Below are 13616 nucleotides of genomic sequence, written 5' to 3'. Positions count from 1 at the left end.
CCTTATCAGATGTATGACAGGTGAATATCTTTTCCCATTCAGTAGGTTGTCTTTTTGTTTTGTTGATGATTTCCATTGCTATGCAAACCTTTTTAGTTTGATGTAGCCCCATTTTTTTGTTTATTTTTTATTTCCCTTATCTGGGGAGATAGATCAGAAAAAAATTAATAGCGATATCAGAGAGTTTATTGCCTATGTTTTCTTCTTGAAGTTTTTTGGTTTGGGGTCTTACATTTAAGTCTTTAATCCATTTTGAATTTATTCTCGTATATGGTGTAAGAAGGTGGTCCAGTTTCATTTTTTTTGGCATGTATTCATCCAGTTTTCCCAACACCATTTGTTGAAGAGACCATCTTTACCCCATTGTAGATTCTTGCCTCTTTTGTCATAGATTAAATGACCATATGGTCATGGATTTATTTCTAGGCTTTCTATTCTGTTCCATTGATCCATATATGTTTTTATGCCAGTATCATACTGTTTTGATTACTGTAGACTTGTAGTATAGTTTGATATCAGGTAGCATGATACTTCCAACTTTGTTGTTATTGTTGTGGCTATTTGGGATCTTTTATGATTCCATATAAATTTTTGGATCATTTGTTTGAGTTCTGTGTAAAATACCTTGGTATTCTGATGGGGATTGCATTGAATCTATAGTTTGCTTTAGGTAGTATAGCCATTTTAATGATATTGATTCTTCCTACCCATGAACACAGTATATACTTCCATTTATTTGTATCTTCCTCAGTTTCTTTTTCAATGAGTTATAATTTTCTGAGAACAGGTCTTTTACCTCCTTGGTTAATTTGACTCCCAGGTATTTTATTGTTTTTGTTGCAATTGTAAATGAGATTGTTTTCTTAATTTCTCTGATAGTTCATCATTGGTATATAAAAATGCAGCCAACTTCTAAATATTAATTTTGTATCTGTGACTTTACTGAATTCATTTATCAGTTCTAACAGGTTTTTTTGGTGAAATCTTTAGGGTTTCTATATATAGTATCATGTCATCTGCAAATAATGACAGTTCTACTTTTTGCTTTCCGATTTGGATGCCTTTAATTTCTCCTTCTTGTTTGATTGCTGTAGCTAGAACTTCCAGTAAATTTGTTTTAAGCAATTCTCTATTGGTTTTAGAAGATCTTATACACACATAACTCTGTGAATCTTTAAATTTCTTAAACCTGAGAGGTAGAAGGATAGGCAGATGAAAATAGGAAAGAGATTTCATTTAAAAAATAGACTTTCTCATTTTCCTAACCAGGTCCCTGCCTTCGTAAGCTTAAAATCAGTAATTATTTACTGTCAGATTTACTTTAAGATTGAAGTAGGAGGGAGCATTCTAGGCAATAGAAACAGCTTGGTTGAACCTACATTTATTTGTTTGTTCGATTGATTGATTGATTATAGATATAATTGACATATAACATTAGTTCCGGGTGTCTAGCATAATGATTTGATGTATGTTTACATTGTGAAATGATTATCACAAGTTTAGTTAACATCCATCACCACATATATTTTTTTTCTTGTGATGAAAATTCTTAAGATTTAGTCTCTTAGCAACTTTCAAATATACAAATAGTATTGTTAACTATAATCACCAGGCTATACATTATATTCCCAGCACTTATTCATCCTATGTCTGGAAGTTTGTACCTTTGGACCACCTTCACTCATTTTTCCAAACGCTATATCCTCCTGTTGAATTGACCCCTTTGTCATTATATAACGCTCTTCTTTGTCTCTTATTACAGTCTGTCTTTGATAAGTCTATTTTGTCTGCTATAAGTATAGCTACCCCAATTTTATTTTGGTTTCCATTTTCATGGAATCTTTTTTTCATCCCTTCACTTTTATTCTATGTGTGTCCTTACATCTGAAGTGAGCATCTTAAAGGCAACAGATAAATGGGTCTTGGTTTTTGTTTTTGTTTTTTATTAATCCACTCAACCACTCTGTCTTTAGATTGAAAAATTTAGTCAATTTACATTTAAAGTAATTATTGATAGAATGTACTTATTGCTGTTTCATTAATTGTTTTTTGGCTGTTTTGTAGTTCCTTTGTTTCTTCTTTTCTTGTTATCTGTGATTTGATGATTTTCTGTCATTGTTTATTTAGATTCCTTTCTTTTTTATCTGTGTAGCTACTATAGTTTTTTTGCTTTGTGGTTACCACGAGGTTTACATAAAACAAACTGTATTTATAAGTCTATTTTAAGTTGATAACAACTTAAGTTTTAATATATTCTTAAGCTCTACATTTTTTCTCTCTCCATTTTTTGATGTCGCAATGTACATTTTTTTAGTTTTGTGTTCATTAAGACATTTTTGTCTTTATAGTTATTTTTACTATTTTTGTCTTTTAATCTTTATAAGTGATTCACTCACCACCATTACAACATTAGGTTATTCTGAATAAATTATGTGTTTATTTTTACCAGTGAGATTTATACTTTCATGTTTTCCTGTTAATAATTAGTACCCTTTCATTTCAGCTTAAAAAGTCCCTTTGACATTTCTTGTAAGGCTGGTCTACTAGTGCTGAATTCCTTCAGCTTTTGCTTGTCTGGAAAATTGTTTCTTTTTCCTTCAATTCTGAAGGATAACTTGCTGGGTATTCTTTGTTGGCAGTTGTTTTTCTTTAGCACTTTGAATACACTGTTTTTCTTTAGCACTTTGAATACATTCCCTTCTGGCTTAGAAAATTTCTACTGAAAAACCTGCTGAAGGTCTTAGAGGGGTTCCCTTATGTGTAACACATTGTTTTGCTTTGCTACTTTTAAGATTCTCTCCTTGTCTTTAACTTTTGACGATTTAATTATAATGTATCTTGAATTTATCTTATTTGGAACTCTCTGGGCTTCCTGGGTCTGGAGGTCTGTTTTCTTCCCTAGGTTAGGAAAGTTTTCAGCCCCTTTCTCTTTTTCTTCTGACACCTTTATAATGCAAATGTTGATCTGCTAGACGTTGTCTCATACATCCCTTAAGCTATCTTCATTCGTTTTTATTCTTTTTGCTGCTCTGATAGAATGAATTCTACTGCTGGGTCTCTGAGCCAACAAATTTTTTTCTTCTGCTTTACTTAGTCTGCCGTTGAATCCCTCTATTGTATTTTTCAGTTCAGTTATTCTTCATCTCTGTGCTGTTTAGTACATTCTTATATTTTCTACCAGTGTTGAAATTTTTACTTTGTTCATTCATTGTTTTCCTGAGGTTGGCGAGCATCTTTATGACCATTATTTTGAACTCTTTATCAGGTAAATCATTTACCTTTGTCTTTTTCTGAGGTTTATTTTGTTCTTCCATTTGGAACATGTTTAGCTTCTTCATTTCCTTGACTCTTTGTGTTGGTTTCTATGCATTAAATAAAACAACTAGCTCTTCCAGTCTTGAATGAGTGATTTCGCATAGAAAATGATTATTGTTCAACCCTGTCCTAGCTCTTCGTTGTCTCTGAAGTCTTGTGATTGTCCAAGTAGTATTCTTTGTATTTAGTGGCTCCTAGTAATTGAGGGTATCTAAAACCTATCAGTGTCCCAAAGGGGAGGATCTCAGTCACTACCTAGATGCAGACTGATTGGAAGCTGGACCTTCAGGAACGAGATTTAAAAATATACAAATATACCTCTTTCAGGGGAAGACTGGGAGATGAGCATTTCTGATTCCTCTGCACCGAGCCTTGGGGTGATAGCCAGTTAAGAACTGTTTTCTTTGTTTGCTATCATCCCATTGAACCCATGAACAAAGCCTTGCTGGCCACCAGAGCCAGGCTATCAAGGTATGTGTTCTCTGCACAGCAGCCATAAAAGCCAGGGTACCAGACATGTGCACAAGCTTCTTTCTCAGAGATACCAGCAACCAGAGGTGGAATAGAGGTGTACCAGCCTACACATCTTTGGAGAGAGTTGCAGCCAGCCCCTTGATACCTGTTAAATTAGAAGCCTCTCAGGCCACAGTTACTAAGATAAACAAATAGGCCTCTTTTATGGAAAGACTGGGTATTTGTTTGCTGCCTCTGTGTTGTGTCTTAGGATAATAGCTAAACCTATATAAGAGGAAACAGGAAAGGGAGCTGTGGGAAAATAGGAAGTGAACCTTGTTGAAGTGGACGGGGTTTGTGGAAGGCAGTGGGAGGTCAGTGGAGAGACCATGAAAGCCACCAGAGAAGTTGATATTTATGGAATAGGTAAGAGCTGGGCGAAATTTGAGCAACAGTGGTAGGTCTTGATAAAATCAGTATCTCACCCATCAGCTGATTGAGATACTTTACTTTTGGGGGAAGGTCAACAGCCCCAGTGTGGAGATATTCTAGTTTAAAGGATGTTGGAAACGTGGGGGACTCGGGGGGAGGGGACATGCAGAGCCTTACCTACCTTCCTGCTTCTCCCCTTCTCAGATTACCCAAGGCTCCACAGAACACAATTGAAAAATACTCTCTCTAGATTTCCTTTCTCCAGCCCAAGCTTGGATTGCAGTGGAAGCAATGAGAATACACACAAGGTCCTCATAGCCTATGGAATTTTTCTATCTCTGCTGTTGTCAACACCAGAATTCTAGAAAACTTTCCTATTCCATTAGCCAAAAGCCAAGGACAATTATAAAGGGCAAAGGAAGAGCTGATTTGATTATGGGGAGGGGCATGACTGAGAAACCACAGGCAGATGTCACTTGGGTTAGGAGGGCTGAAGACCAAATTAACTTCTATTTCAGCAAGGGCTGGGAGTTCTGTGATGGATCAGGAGAGTGACTCTCGTTGCTCAGAGCTGTGTTTATTAATTCCTTGGAACTTGAGATGAGTTAAATCCATTTTTCAAATCATAACTCTAATCTGGTGTTTAACAAAGTTTCCTTACTCTTATTTCCTCATATGAGCTACTCTCAATGCAGACTGCTGGATCCTTCACATCACTTTCACATACATACCTTTGCATTTCAGGCAGAGGAAGACAAGAAAAATCTGAGCAGGATGCAGACTCTGATGGATAATCTTCAGCTAAAACTGCAAAGTTACAAGCAGCAAACTGAGGCAGCAGTAAGTTCCTAGGGCGGTTGCAGCCTTATGGATTTCCCAGCTATTGTTTTCGATTAATGGAGATGTGTGGCCCTGAGCTAGGAGAGCAGCTTGTCAGAGAGAACCAGCTCGGCTAAAATCTGCTCATTCTCTGGTGTTTTCTCAAGCTGGAATTATCACCCATGGTAAAAATGTGTGCTACTTTTCTCTTCAGGGAGCCAGAGCATTCTCCTTCTACCTTGTGATTAAATCTAAACATGTGCACTGCAAGAAATGAGCCAAGTTAAAGCATGGCATCAGTAGAGATGGCAAAATTTGGGTTGGGTAATCACCCAGGGGCCTTCATCACCCTAAAACTTTGAACATAAATTCAATTCATAGTCCTTTTTCCTGATGAGCCTGGACAAGACTGTATGTACACAAAAACACCATCACTTGAAATGTATCTGTCAATCTTGGATTGGTATCCATTGCTACATGGAATGTAATGGAGAAGTGCCATATATTATTGGCTTGCACCTAAAAATATCTCTTGAGGGGTTTTGAATTATTTAAATGATTTGGGCTAAAACACTTATGTCTAATAATTACCTGTTGACCCATATAATTGTAAAGACAAGCCTCCTCTATCCAGAGATAGAATTACATATTGAACTGATTAGAAAACAAACAACCATGGTTATTCTATCACATACCAAATCTGTAAAAGCTGGACTACACCCAGTTGGTGGAAAGTGCCGACCATATTCTAAATTTCCAGGGAGAAACAGTTATAAAAAGATCTCGTGCCTGGTGGAAAGTCTGAATCCCTATATGTCATGCCGAAACATGATATTCCACTCAATACCTAGAAGTTTAGATTCCTTTTGCACATTTTTCAACTTTCTTATGTCAAAGCAGAAAAAATATGACTATGTAGGTGCAGGGATTTTTTTTTCATTTTTTTTTTTTTTTTATAGGAAGCACAAGCCAATCAATATCTTTCCAAGTATAAGATGCAACAACGTGAGTTGAACGAAACTAAGGAAAGGGCAGAGATAGCAGAATCTCAAGTCAATAAACTCAAGATTAAAGCAAGAGAGTTTGGAAAAAAGGTATTTCAGATATTCAACTCTGTTCTCTTAAAGCATGCATGTATAGGGCTCATAGCATCACAAGGACCAGTATAACAAGAAATTTCTTGTTTTTCTCTTTAAAGGCTTTTAAAAAGTAACACCAAAAAACAGGTTCTAATAAAATCTTCCCGTATTTACTAAATTCTACTTGTCCAGGTAGTAGGAAGTGTTAAGCACTGAGTGGGATGCGCGCTGTATTTATACTTCTCAAATGCTTAATTCTACGTTAACTTGCAGGCTCTGAGCTCCAGGGCTTAGATTTATTTATATAGAATAGTCAGGAGCCCAGGGAGCAAAGACGATTTTAAAAGCACAGATGGATCTGCTTGAAATTCTAAGTGGAGTGTTTCTGTGATAGACAAGTATGTGATTTTGTATGATGTCAACATGGAGACCTCAGGGCACAGGTTTAAAACTGAGGCAGTGGAGAACAAACGCAAGAGTCCTGCTTTCTAGTTTTCTGCCCTAAAACAGAGAGAAAGGAACTTTGTACATTTCTGTGATCCATGAAATTGCTGTTCTGCTCCAAAATTAGAGGTTGCTGCCCTAATTTTCCTGGCAAAGTGGCAGAGGGACAAAGAACACCAAACTGCAGGCTTGGCAGGGTCAGTGTCTTAGTCTATTCAGGCTGCTATAACAGAACACCAGAGACTGAGTGTCTTACAAACAACAAACCTTTGTCACAGTTCCAAGGCTAGGAAGTCCAGGATCATGGTCCTGGTAGATTCAATATCTGGGGAGGGTCACTTCCTCATAGATGGCCCTATTCTCACTGTAATGTCACATGGTAGAAAAGGGAGAAGCTTTCTGGGGTCTTTTTTAAATGAGGGCACTGATGACGTTCATTAGGACTCCCACCTCATGACCTAATCACTTCCTAAAGGTCCCACCTAATACCATCACCGTGGGTATTAGGATTTCAGCATATGATTTTTTTTTTTATTGCGGGGGTGGGCGGGGCACAAATATTCAGACCATAGCAGTCAGGGTAGCCTTAGATTCCTATTGAGATTTTCCCAGGAACAGTTTTTAAATGAGATCTGACTTTAGGAGAAGCTAACCAAAGGAGATTGAATACTCTTTATAGAATGTCTATAAAGCACTTAGCACAGTGCCTAGCACAGGTAGACATCATCGTTTTTTAAAAAAAAATTGGTATATGGCTGGTCCTCTTATTTATTATAAATGAATTACTCATAACCCTGCACAATGAGTAGAGAGAGTTGCCAGTAGTAAACACTACCTTCAGTGAGGTCAAAAGGATCTCTTTTGAAGGAGAGACTAAAAGTTGGTATGGTGAATATATTTAGAGCTAAATATGAGAAACATGAGTCATTGGCAAACTCCAGAGATTTCTTACTGATGCCTACAAAGCTGTCTCAGGGATAAGACTTACATGGATAGGTCCAGTTAAGTGGTTTGAACTCTGGCATCAACTTGTGAAGGTTATGGCATTGGATTTGGGGTCTTCTGTGCACAGCCTGCCCAGCAACCCCATTTAATGGACTGTTAGGGGAATGTCTCATGTGCTGCAATCACACTCAGCTGCAAGAAGTTGAAGGGTCTCCAAAACAGATGTAAAGTATTAGACTTGGTCACAGTTGTTTCCAACAAAGAATAAAATGAGCAAAGCAGAAATTGCTTGAGAGGCCAGGGATGAATAGAAAAGCATCCTTGGCAGTGCAATGACTAATTGTTTCTCATTCACAGAAGGAAAGCCTGAAAATCTCTCAACTGTCATAAAGCAGAGAAAAAGGTTTTCTGATAGAATTGTGTGTCAGGGCTGTGGCACAAACTGGTGATGTGGCTACAGAGGCTGGTGGAGAGGGTGCTGCCTTCCCTGGCAAGGGAAGGCTGGTGGCAAATTGAGAGTGACCAAGCACACCTCTGGGGTGAATTACCAGTGTGTGTCTACTTTCTATAATGCCCCAATTCCCTGCCTCCCTTTGAAGCTAGTAAAGAGTTGGCTAAGGCCTGCTTACCTCTGGAGAGGACTGGCTTGGTTCTGGGCATGTGTTCCACTGATGAAAGTCTCAAGAATCTCACAGGATACACTGATATTCTGTTTTTCAGGTTTGTGAAGAATAAGCAGTCCTTGCTTCTGAAGGACAGTGGCTGGAGAAGTACAAGGACTGTTTTATTTTATGGCCAGAAAGTTAAGTTGCATTTGAAACAAGAAAAACAACAACAACAACAACAACAACAAAAAAAAAAACCAACATTGTTTATGTAGTGTGAAAAGCAGTTTAAACAAGGTAATTAGAAAAATGTAATAATTGCTTCTAAAATTAATGGAGATTTCTTGATCTTCAAATATAACATTTCACATGAAAGATTGAACAGATGCAAAACTTTTTAAAAGTTAACAAATGAATTCATACTTGTTCTTTGCCCATATTGCCCCTTAATAAGTAATATTCATAGAATATATCCTTAGACAAGTTATTGTCCATGAAAACTAGAGGATGTTGGTAAATGGTTATTACTGAAGTTATAAACTTTGCTTGACTCATCTCTAATCTATAAGTCTATATTTTTCACCACTAATAGTGGGAATTGATAAACTTAGCACCGTGATTTACATATAATCATGGTCAGGCACTTTGTGGATAAAACCGTCCTAATTGACGCAAATGTAGGCTACATGCTGGTGCAGACTTTAAACGCTGAAGCAAATTCTCACACAAGACATTCAGTCAGGGATGGGTGGTATTGTGCCAGTTTCCCTAAGCTGGAGGTGTGTTTCTCAGAATTCCTTTCTGTGTGATTCTGGACTAGAGAGGATCAGAAGAGAAAGTTGCACCAGGTTTGAGAGAGAGGGGCAGCTGCTTATTTTATGCTCAAAAGGTCAGTGCCCAGGCCAAAAACATTTGCTAGTAGAGATCAACAGCAGCTCCTCCAGTCTCAGTCAGTTTCCATCTTCGGCCTCAGAGTCTTGGCCAGGCATGTGTGTGGCTACATGGCAGTGGGCACCAGCTTACCTTGCAGGTCACCCACGGCATGGACTTTAGAGGCCCCAAGACAAGATTCTAGTTCATCCTCACTCCATGTCTAACTCTCCTCCTTGACCGCTGGCACAGCCAACCTGGAGTGACTTTAAGTCTAGCACCAGATGCAGAGGAGACAGCCTGGCACAGACGTCACCAGTTCCCACAATTGTGTGAGGTTAAATTCCTATGGTAAATCCTTATTTTCCGTCATTCTTAGCAGTCTGCCTCTCTGATACAACCCCGACTCCTAATTCAGGGGCTCAGCAGTGTTGAAGGACCCAAGTTATTCCTTGTCTGCCATCTATAATTTGTTCTCATCACCATTGTAAGAGGATCACAGAAATTCTGAGCATTTTCTCCTCATAAAGTGTCCTATGATCTTTTGTAAAGGTTTTCTTTGTAATGGCATCCTTAATACTTTACAGTTTATGAAAACCTGTCACAACATTGTAGCAAATAAGAGTCAACAAAAATATGTGACTGTGGAGTTAAGGCCAGCTGATAGAGAAAACCGGACCAGGTGGCATTAACACGTAATTTAGAGTTGGTTTTCTCCTGTAAACTATAGGATCAAATTTTGGCTAAGTCACAAAAATTACCTTTTCTTTCTTATAAATTGATTAAAATTAAAGGATATAGATCAAGTCAGAAGAGTGAATCAGATTATCTTCAGAGGTAGGGTCACTCAGCTATGCAAACCTGGTCGTGGAAAGTATAACCCAACTCCACAGATGTCGGTTCTCCGGTTGATAGGGCCTTTTGTCCTAGACGGTCCTGGAGATACTGACATTCTTCTTCTTTGGGGTACTAAGACTCAGCGTACTAAATCTAATTGGATAAACTGATGTGACCATTCATGTAAAATTGGCATCTAATACCTTAGCAATCAACTATCTTGGTTTCCAGGCTCTGGTTTTTCACCTTTTCTCTAACATGGCTTCTCCTACCTGCTCTCTCACCCATTATTGATCAGATTTTGAATCAGTTCATAGTGAAAACTTCACGGTAGCCTCCCCAGCTGATTGCAGCAACAACGTAAATGAATGACGGTTCTCTTCTAAGGTGAATAGGAATCCTTGGCATCCAGGCATTTGATGCAGGTAGGGGGTCAGTAAATATTGCATAGGCCACGAAAGTGAACGCGATACTGGAAAAGAGCATGTTTACAAGTCTTTGCAATGGTAGAATTGTCTGGTCCTGGCAAGCCAGTGCTAAAATCCCAGTGAAGGAAGGGGAGATGAAATCACTGGATGTTTGGACTGTGACAGCAGATCATAAGCATGATTGTCGTTATTTTCTGTACTGGCTAGCTTTTCTGAAAGAACCTAGAACCAAAAAATAAATAAAAATGGTTTTTCTGACATGAACAACAGTCATTTAGGGTCTATTTTTTTTAAGTGTTTGATGATGGTAGTGTTTTGGTGTTTGGAAGGGGGTAGCTTTAAGCTATTGTTGCATCAACAGTCAGATCTATTACAGTTATAAAAGTAGTTACGAAGTCTGAGTCTTATTCAACTTTAAACTCCCTGCTAGATGTTCCTAAGTTTTTAACAAGTGGAAAAATAAGTTTACCCCGCTCTTGGTTCTCATTTATATTCTGATTAACGGAACTTATAATAAATAATAAATAGTATGCAACAAAAAGGAAATATACAAACTATAATTCGTAAGTGAATTTTCAGTCCTCAAGGAACCTAGAAGTGCCTTAAAAAGTATGAAAGGTCAGCAGTCTGAGTCTGGGCAGAAAATGCAGTCTGCTTTTCTAGACTTTATTATATCCTTCCACTTCTATACATCATACCCATAGCGCCATTCGAGAGCTCTACAAATAACAATGGGCGACAAGAAGAGCAACCGCGTATTTAAGCAAGTAGAGCTCGTTTAATTATAGACATTGGGAAAAGCCTAACTGCATTTTTTTCCTGTTATATTATCCTGCAATCCTTCCTGTCTTTTTTCCTCTACAAAAGTCTTGAATGACAATATGTGAATCAGTCAAAACTTCAATTACCTCTTTACAGTAGCATTCTTACACTATAAATGGTTTGATAAAAGAAATGTCTTACTATGTTTTCTTCATTATCAGCACTCCCATCAGTAGAGACAGTACTCCTTTCCACAGGAAAAAAAGAGAACAAACTTAAAAATCTCTTCGCAAACACTCAAATTCCCCCTTCTTCCTTCCTCAGTATTTAGGCGAACCTCAGAGATATGGCAGGTTCTGTTCCAGACCACCATAATAAAGTGAATATTGCAGTAAAGTGAGTCACACAAACTTTTGGGTTTCCTAGTGCATATAAAAGTTATGTTTACACTATACTGTAGTCTATTAAGTGTGCAATAGCATTATGTCTAAAAAATATTATACTCTAAAAAAGTTTTATGGCTTTCAAGCAAGTTATAACCTTTATGCTGGTGGAGGGTCTTGTCCTAGTAACATCAAAGATTGCTAATCACTGATCATCATAACAAATGTAATGATGAAAAAGTTTGAAAGAGTGGAAGAATTACTAAAAATGTGATGCATGAAGTAAGCAAATGCTGTTGGAAAAATGTTGCCGATAGACTTGCTTGATACGGGTTTCCACAAACCTTTGATTTGTGAAAAACAATATCTGCAAAGCACAATAAAACAGAGTATGCCTGTAATTGTTATTAGAATAACCCTAGTTACACCCCCTTGTCATATCTTTCTTCCCACAAACAGCATTAAAAATGCATTCAGTGTACAAATACCTCATCAGAAACAAACAGCAGTAAATTCTTATGACTGATTCAGGTGCTCCAAAGTGGAGATAAAAGCAATTCGACCAGGCCAGGAATTCCTGGCTCTTTAGGATTGTTGGCCTAATTCCTACTGTTAATGGAAAATAACAGGCAAGGAGGTGATGGTGAAGTTGAGAATGGTGGTTAAGGAAAAAGGGGTAAAATGTCATTTCTAAAGAAAGGCCTTTCTTCTGGGCCTTGCTAAAATCTAGAATAATTTATACGTATCCTAGACTAAGGGTATTGTAAAACAGAATAGAAAAGGAAAACATTTGAATCATAATCATATGAAAGTACAACCAGGGACCTGGAGGTGAGGTTTGTGGCTTTTAGTAGAATAGCCTGAAATATATTTTCAGCCCATCTAACTACATAACTGTAGAACACTTTTTAAAAATTGGTCAATACCCTGACATTGTTTTTGTTGATATCTCCTGACTGCTACTCCAAAATCAGAACCCATGCTGCTCTCTGCCATGGGCAGCTGACCTGGATGGGTTCCATATGCAGGTCATCAATTCTCTCTGGCTTGGAAGTGGAGATCACAGGGAGGGAAAAGCAAAATCAGTTATTTGTCCTGCTCCTTCCCTGTAAGGTCACCTTGGTCTAGTTGAGTGAAGGTCACTCTCCTTACAAGACAGCTGATTTTATGGGACTCTCTCCTTCCAGATTTTGAAATCTGCTCCCTCTTCTTGTCCCTTCAAGTTCAGTTTTATTATTCAGCTGCTCCCAGCTCTGGGTGTGTGGGGTGGAATGCACTATCTTCTGTATACCCCTTTGTACAATTTTGAATGTGCCAGGCATTTTTTGTTAGGACCTGACCTATGCACACTTCCAGTGTAGAAACCAATCTGTTATTCTTGAGCGGTATGTAATTTGAACCTAATCCAATCACAAGTATCATTATATTAGGTTAGGGGTTGCATTTGGGTGACAAATTAGACTTCTTGTGACCTTCCATCTTTTTCTATTTCTGGCTAAGGGACAGGAATAATGGTAAGAAGACTAGTGTGCCTATTAGTACAATCACAGGGCTAAAACTGGTAAAACTCTTGCGCACTATCACCCGTGAAATCTTACTTTGAATAATGGTTTCTTCTATGACTAAATCTTCTAACTTTAGCAGAGGCAACTGGCAGATATCAATGAGAAGAAGAGACGTGGAATCTATTTCAACCTCCCAGACACTCAGAGACTTCTCGTAAGGATTATGAAAAAAGGGAGAGCTTCTTGGGGCCTAGATCTGCCTCTGCCATGAGTTAGTTGGATCATCTTAAGTGGCATATGTATGTCTGTTTCACACACCTACTTAGCATTTGCGTTAACTTCTTGCATTCTAGTTATCTCACCTGTAAAATGTGGGAATACGTTTTTTTCCTAGATTTAATCCTATTCATAAAAGTAAAGTATTTTAAGAAGTAGTGTGACCATGGCATTCTAATGTGTTGTTTTAAATAACAGGTTTGTTGAAGAAAACTTAGAAAAGTTTTTTAAAAAAATTTAAAGGATTAAAATAAAATTGCCCATGAAGGACAATGCTATTTTGAGCAGCAGTAACCATAGACAAAGGTCGAAAAAAGAGAAAACAGAGCCCAGTGACTTAAGGAAGTCCAGAAATAATAGAAGCACCTGGGAAGGTGAGTGGTAGAGAGGAGCCAATCTCTCTCCAAAGGCAACCATTTTTAAAGCTTTGGCTTATTTCTTTTTAGTTTTTTTTTTTTTTTTT

General features: G+C 37.8%; 2 protein-coding genes across 22 annotated transcripts in view; one reads left to right on the top strand and one right to left on the bottom strand.

Moving 5' to 3' along the window:
- Window positions 1-8345, top strand: part of MYH15 (myosin heavy chain 15) — a 123001-nt gene extending 114656 nt beyond the window's left edge. Inside the window, exons 39-41 of the mRNA XM_039856949.1 lie at window positions 4945-5040; window positions 5979-6113; window positions 8208-8345. Coding sequence (XP_039712883.1) covers window positions 4945-5040; window positions 5979-6113; window positions 8208-8222 — 246 coding nt within the window. The 3' untranslated portion in view covers window positions 8223-8345. The remainder of the gene's footprint in view (window positions 1-4944; window positions 5041-5978; window positions 6114-8207) is intronic.
- Window positions 8344-13616, bottom strand: part of HHLA2 (HHLA2 member of B7 family) — a 110086-nt gene continuing 104813 nt past the window's right edge. For 18 of the 21 annotated variants that reach the window (XM_039856961.1, XM_039856966.1, XM_039856967.1 and 15 more), the window contains 2 exons: window positions 11191-11236; window positions 8344-10449 (listed from right to left, as the gene is read on the bottom strand). In XM_039856961.1, the coding sequence (XP_039712895.1) occupies window position 10449; window positions 11191-11236 (47 nt within the window). In that variant the 3' untranslated portion in view covers window positions 8344-10448. Of the gene's footprint in view, window positions 10450-11189; window positions 11237-13616 lie in introns of those variants that run through there. The other 3 variants (XM_039856963.1, XM_039856964.1, XM_039856955.1) reach the window with 3 other exon arrangements.

This window comes from Pteropus medius, unplaced genomic scaffold, assembly GCF_902729225.1.
Source record: "Pteropus medius unplaced genomic scaffold, Ma_sr-lr_union100, whole genome shotgun sequence".
In the NCBI taxonomy this organism is placed as follows: Eukaryota; Metazoa; Chordata; class Mammalia; order Chiroptera; family Pteropodidae; genus Pteropus; species Pteropus medius.
The sequence above is the reverse complement of the archived record's forward strand: the minus strand, read 5'-3'. Positions and strand labels throughout refer to the sequence as shown.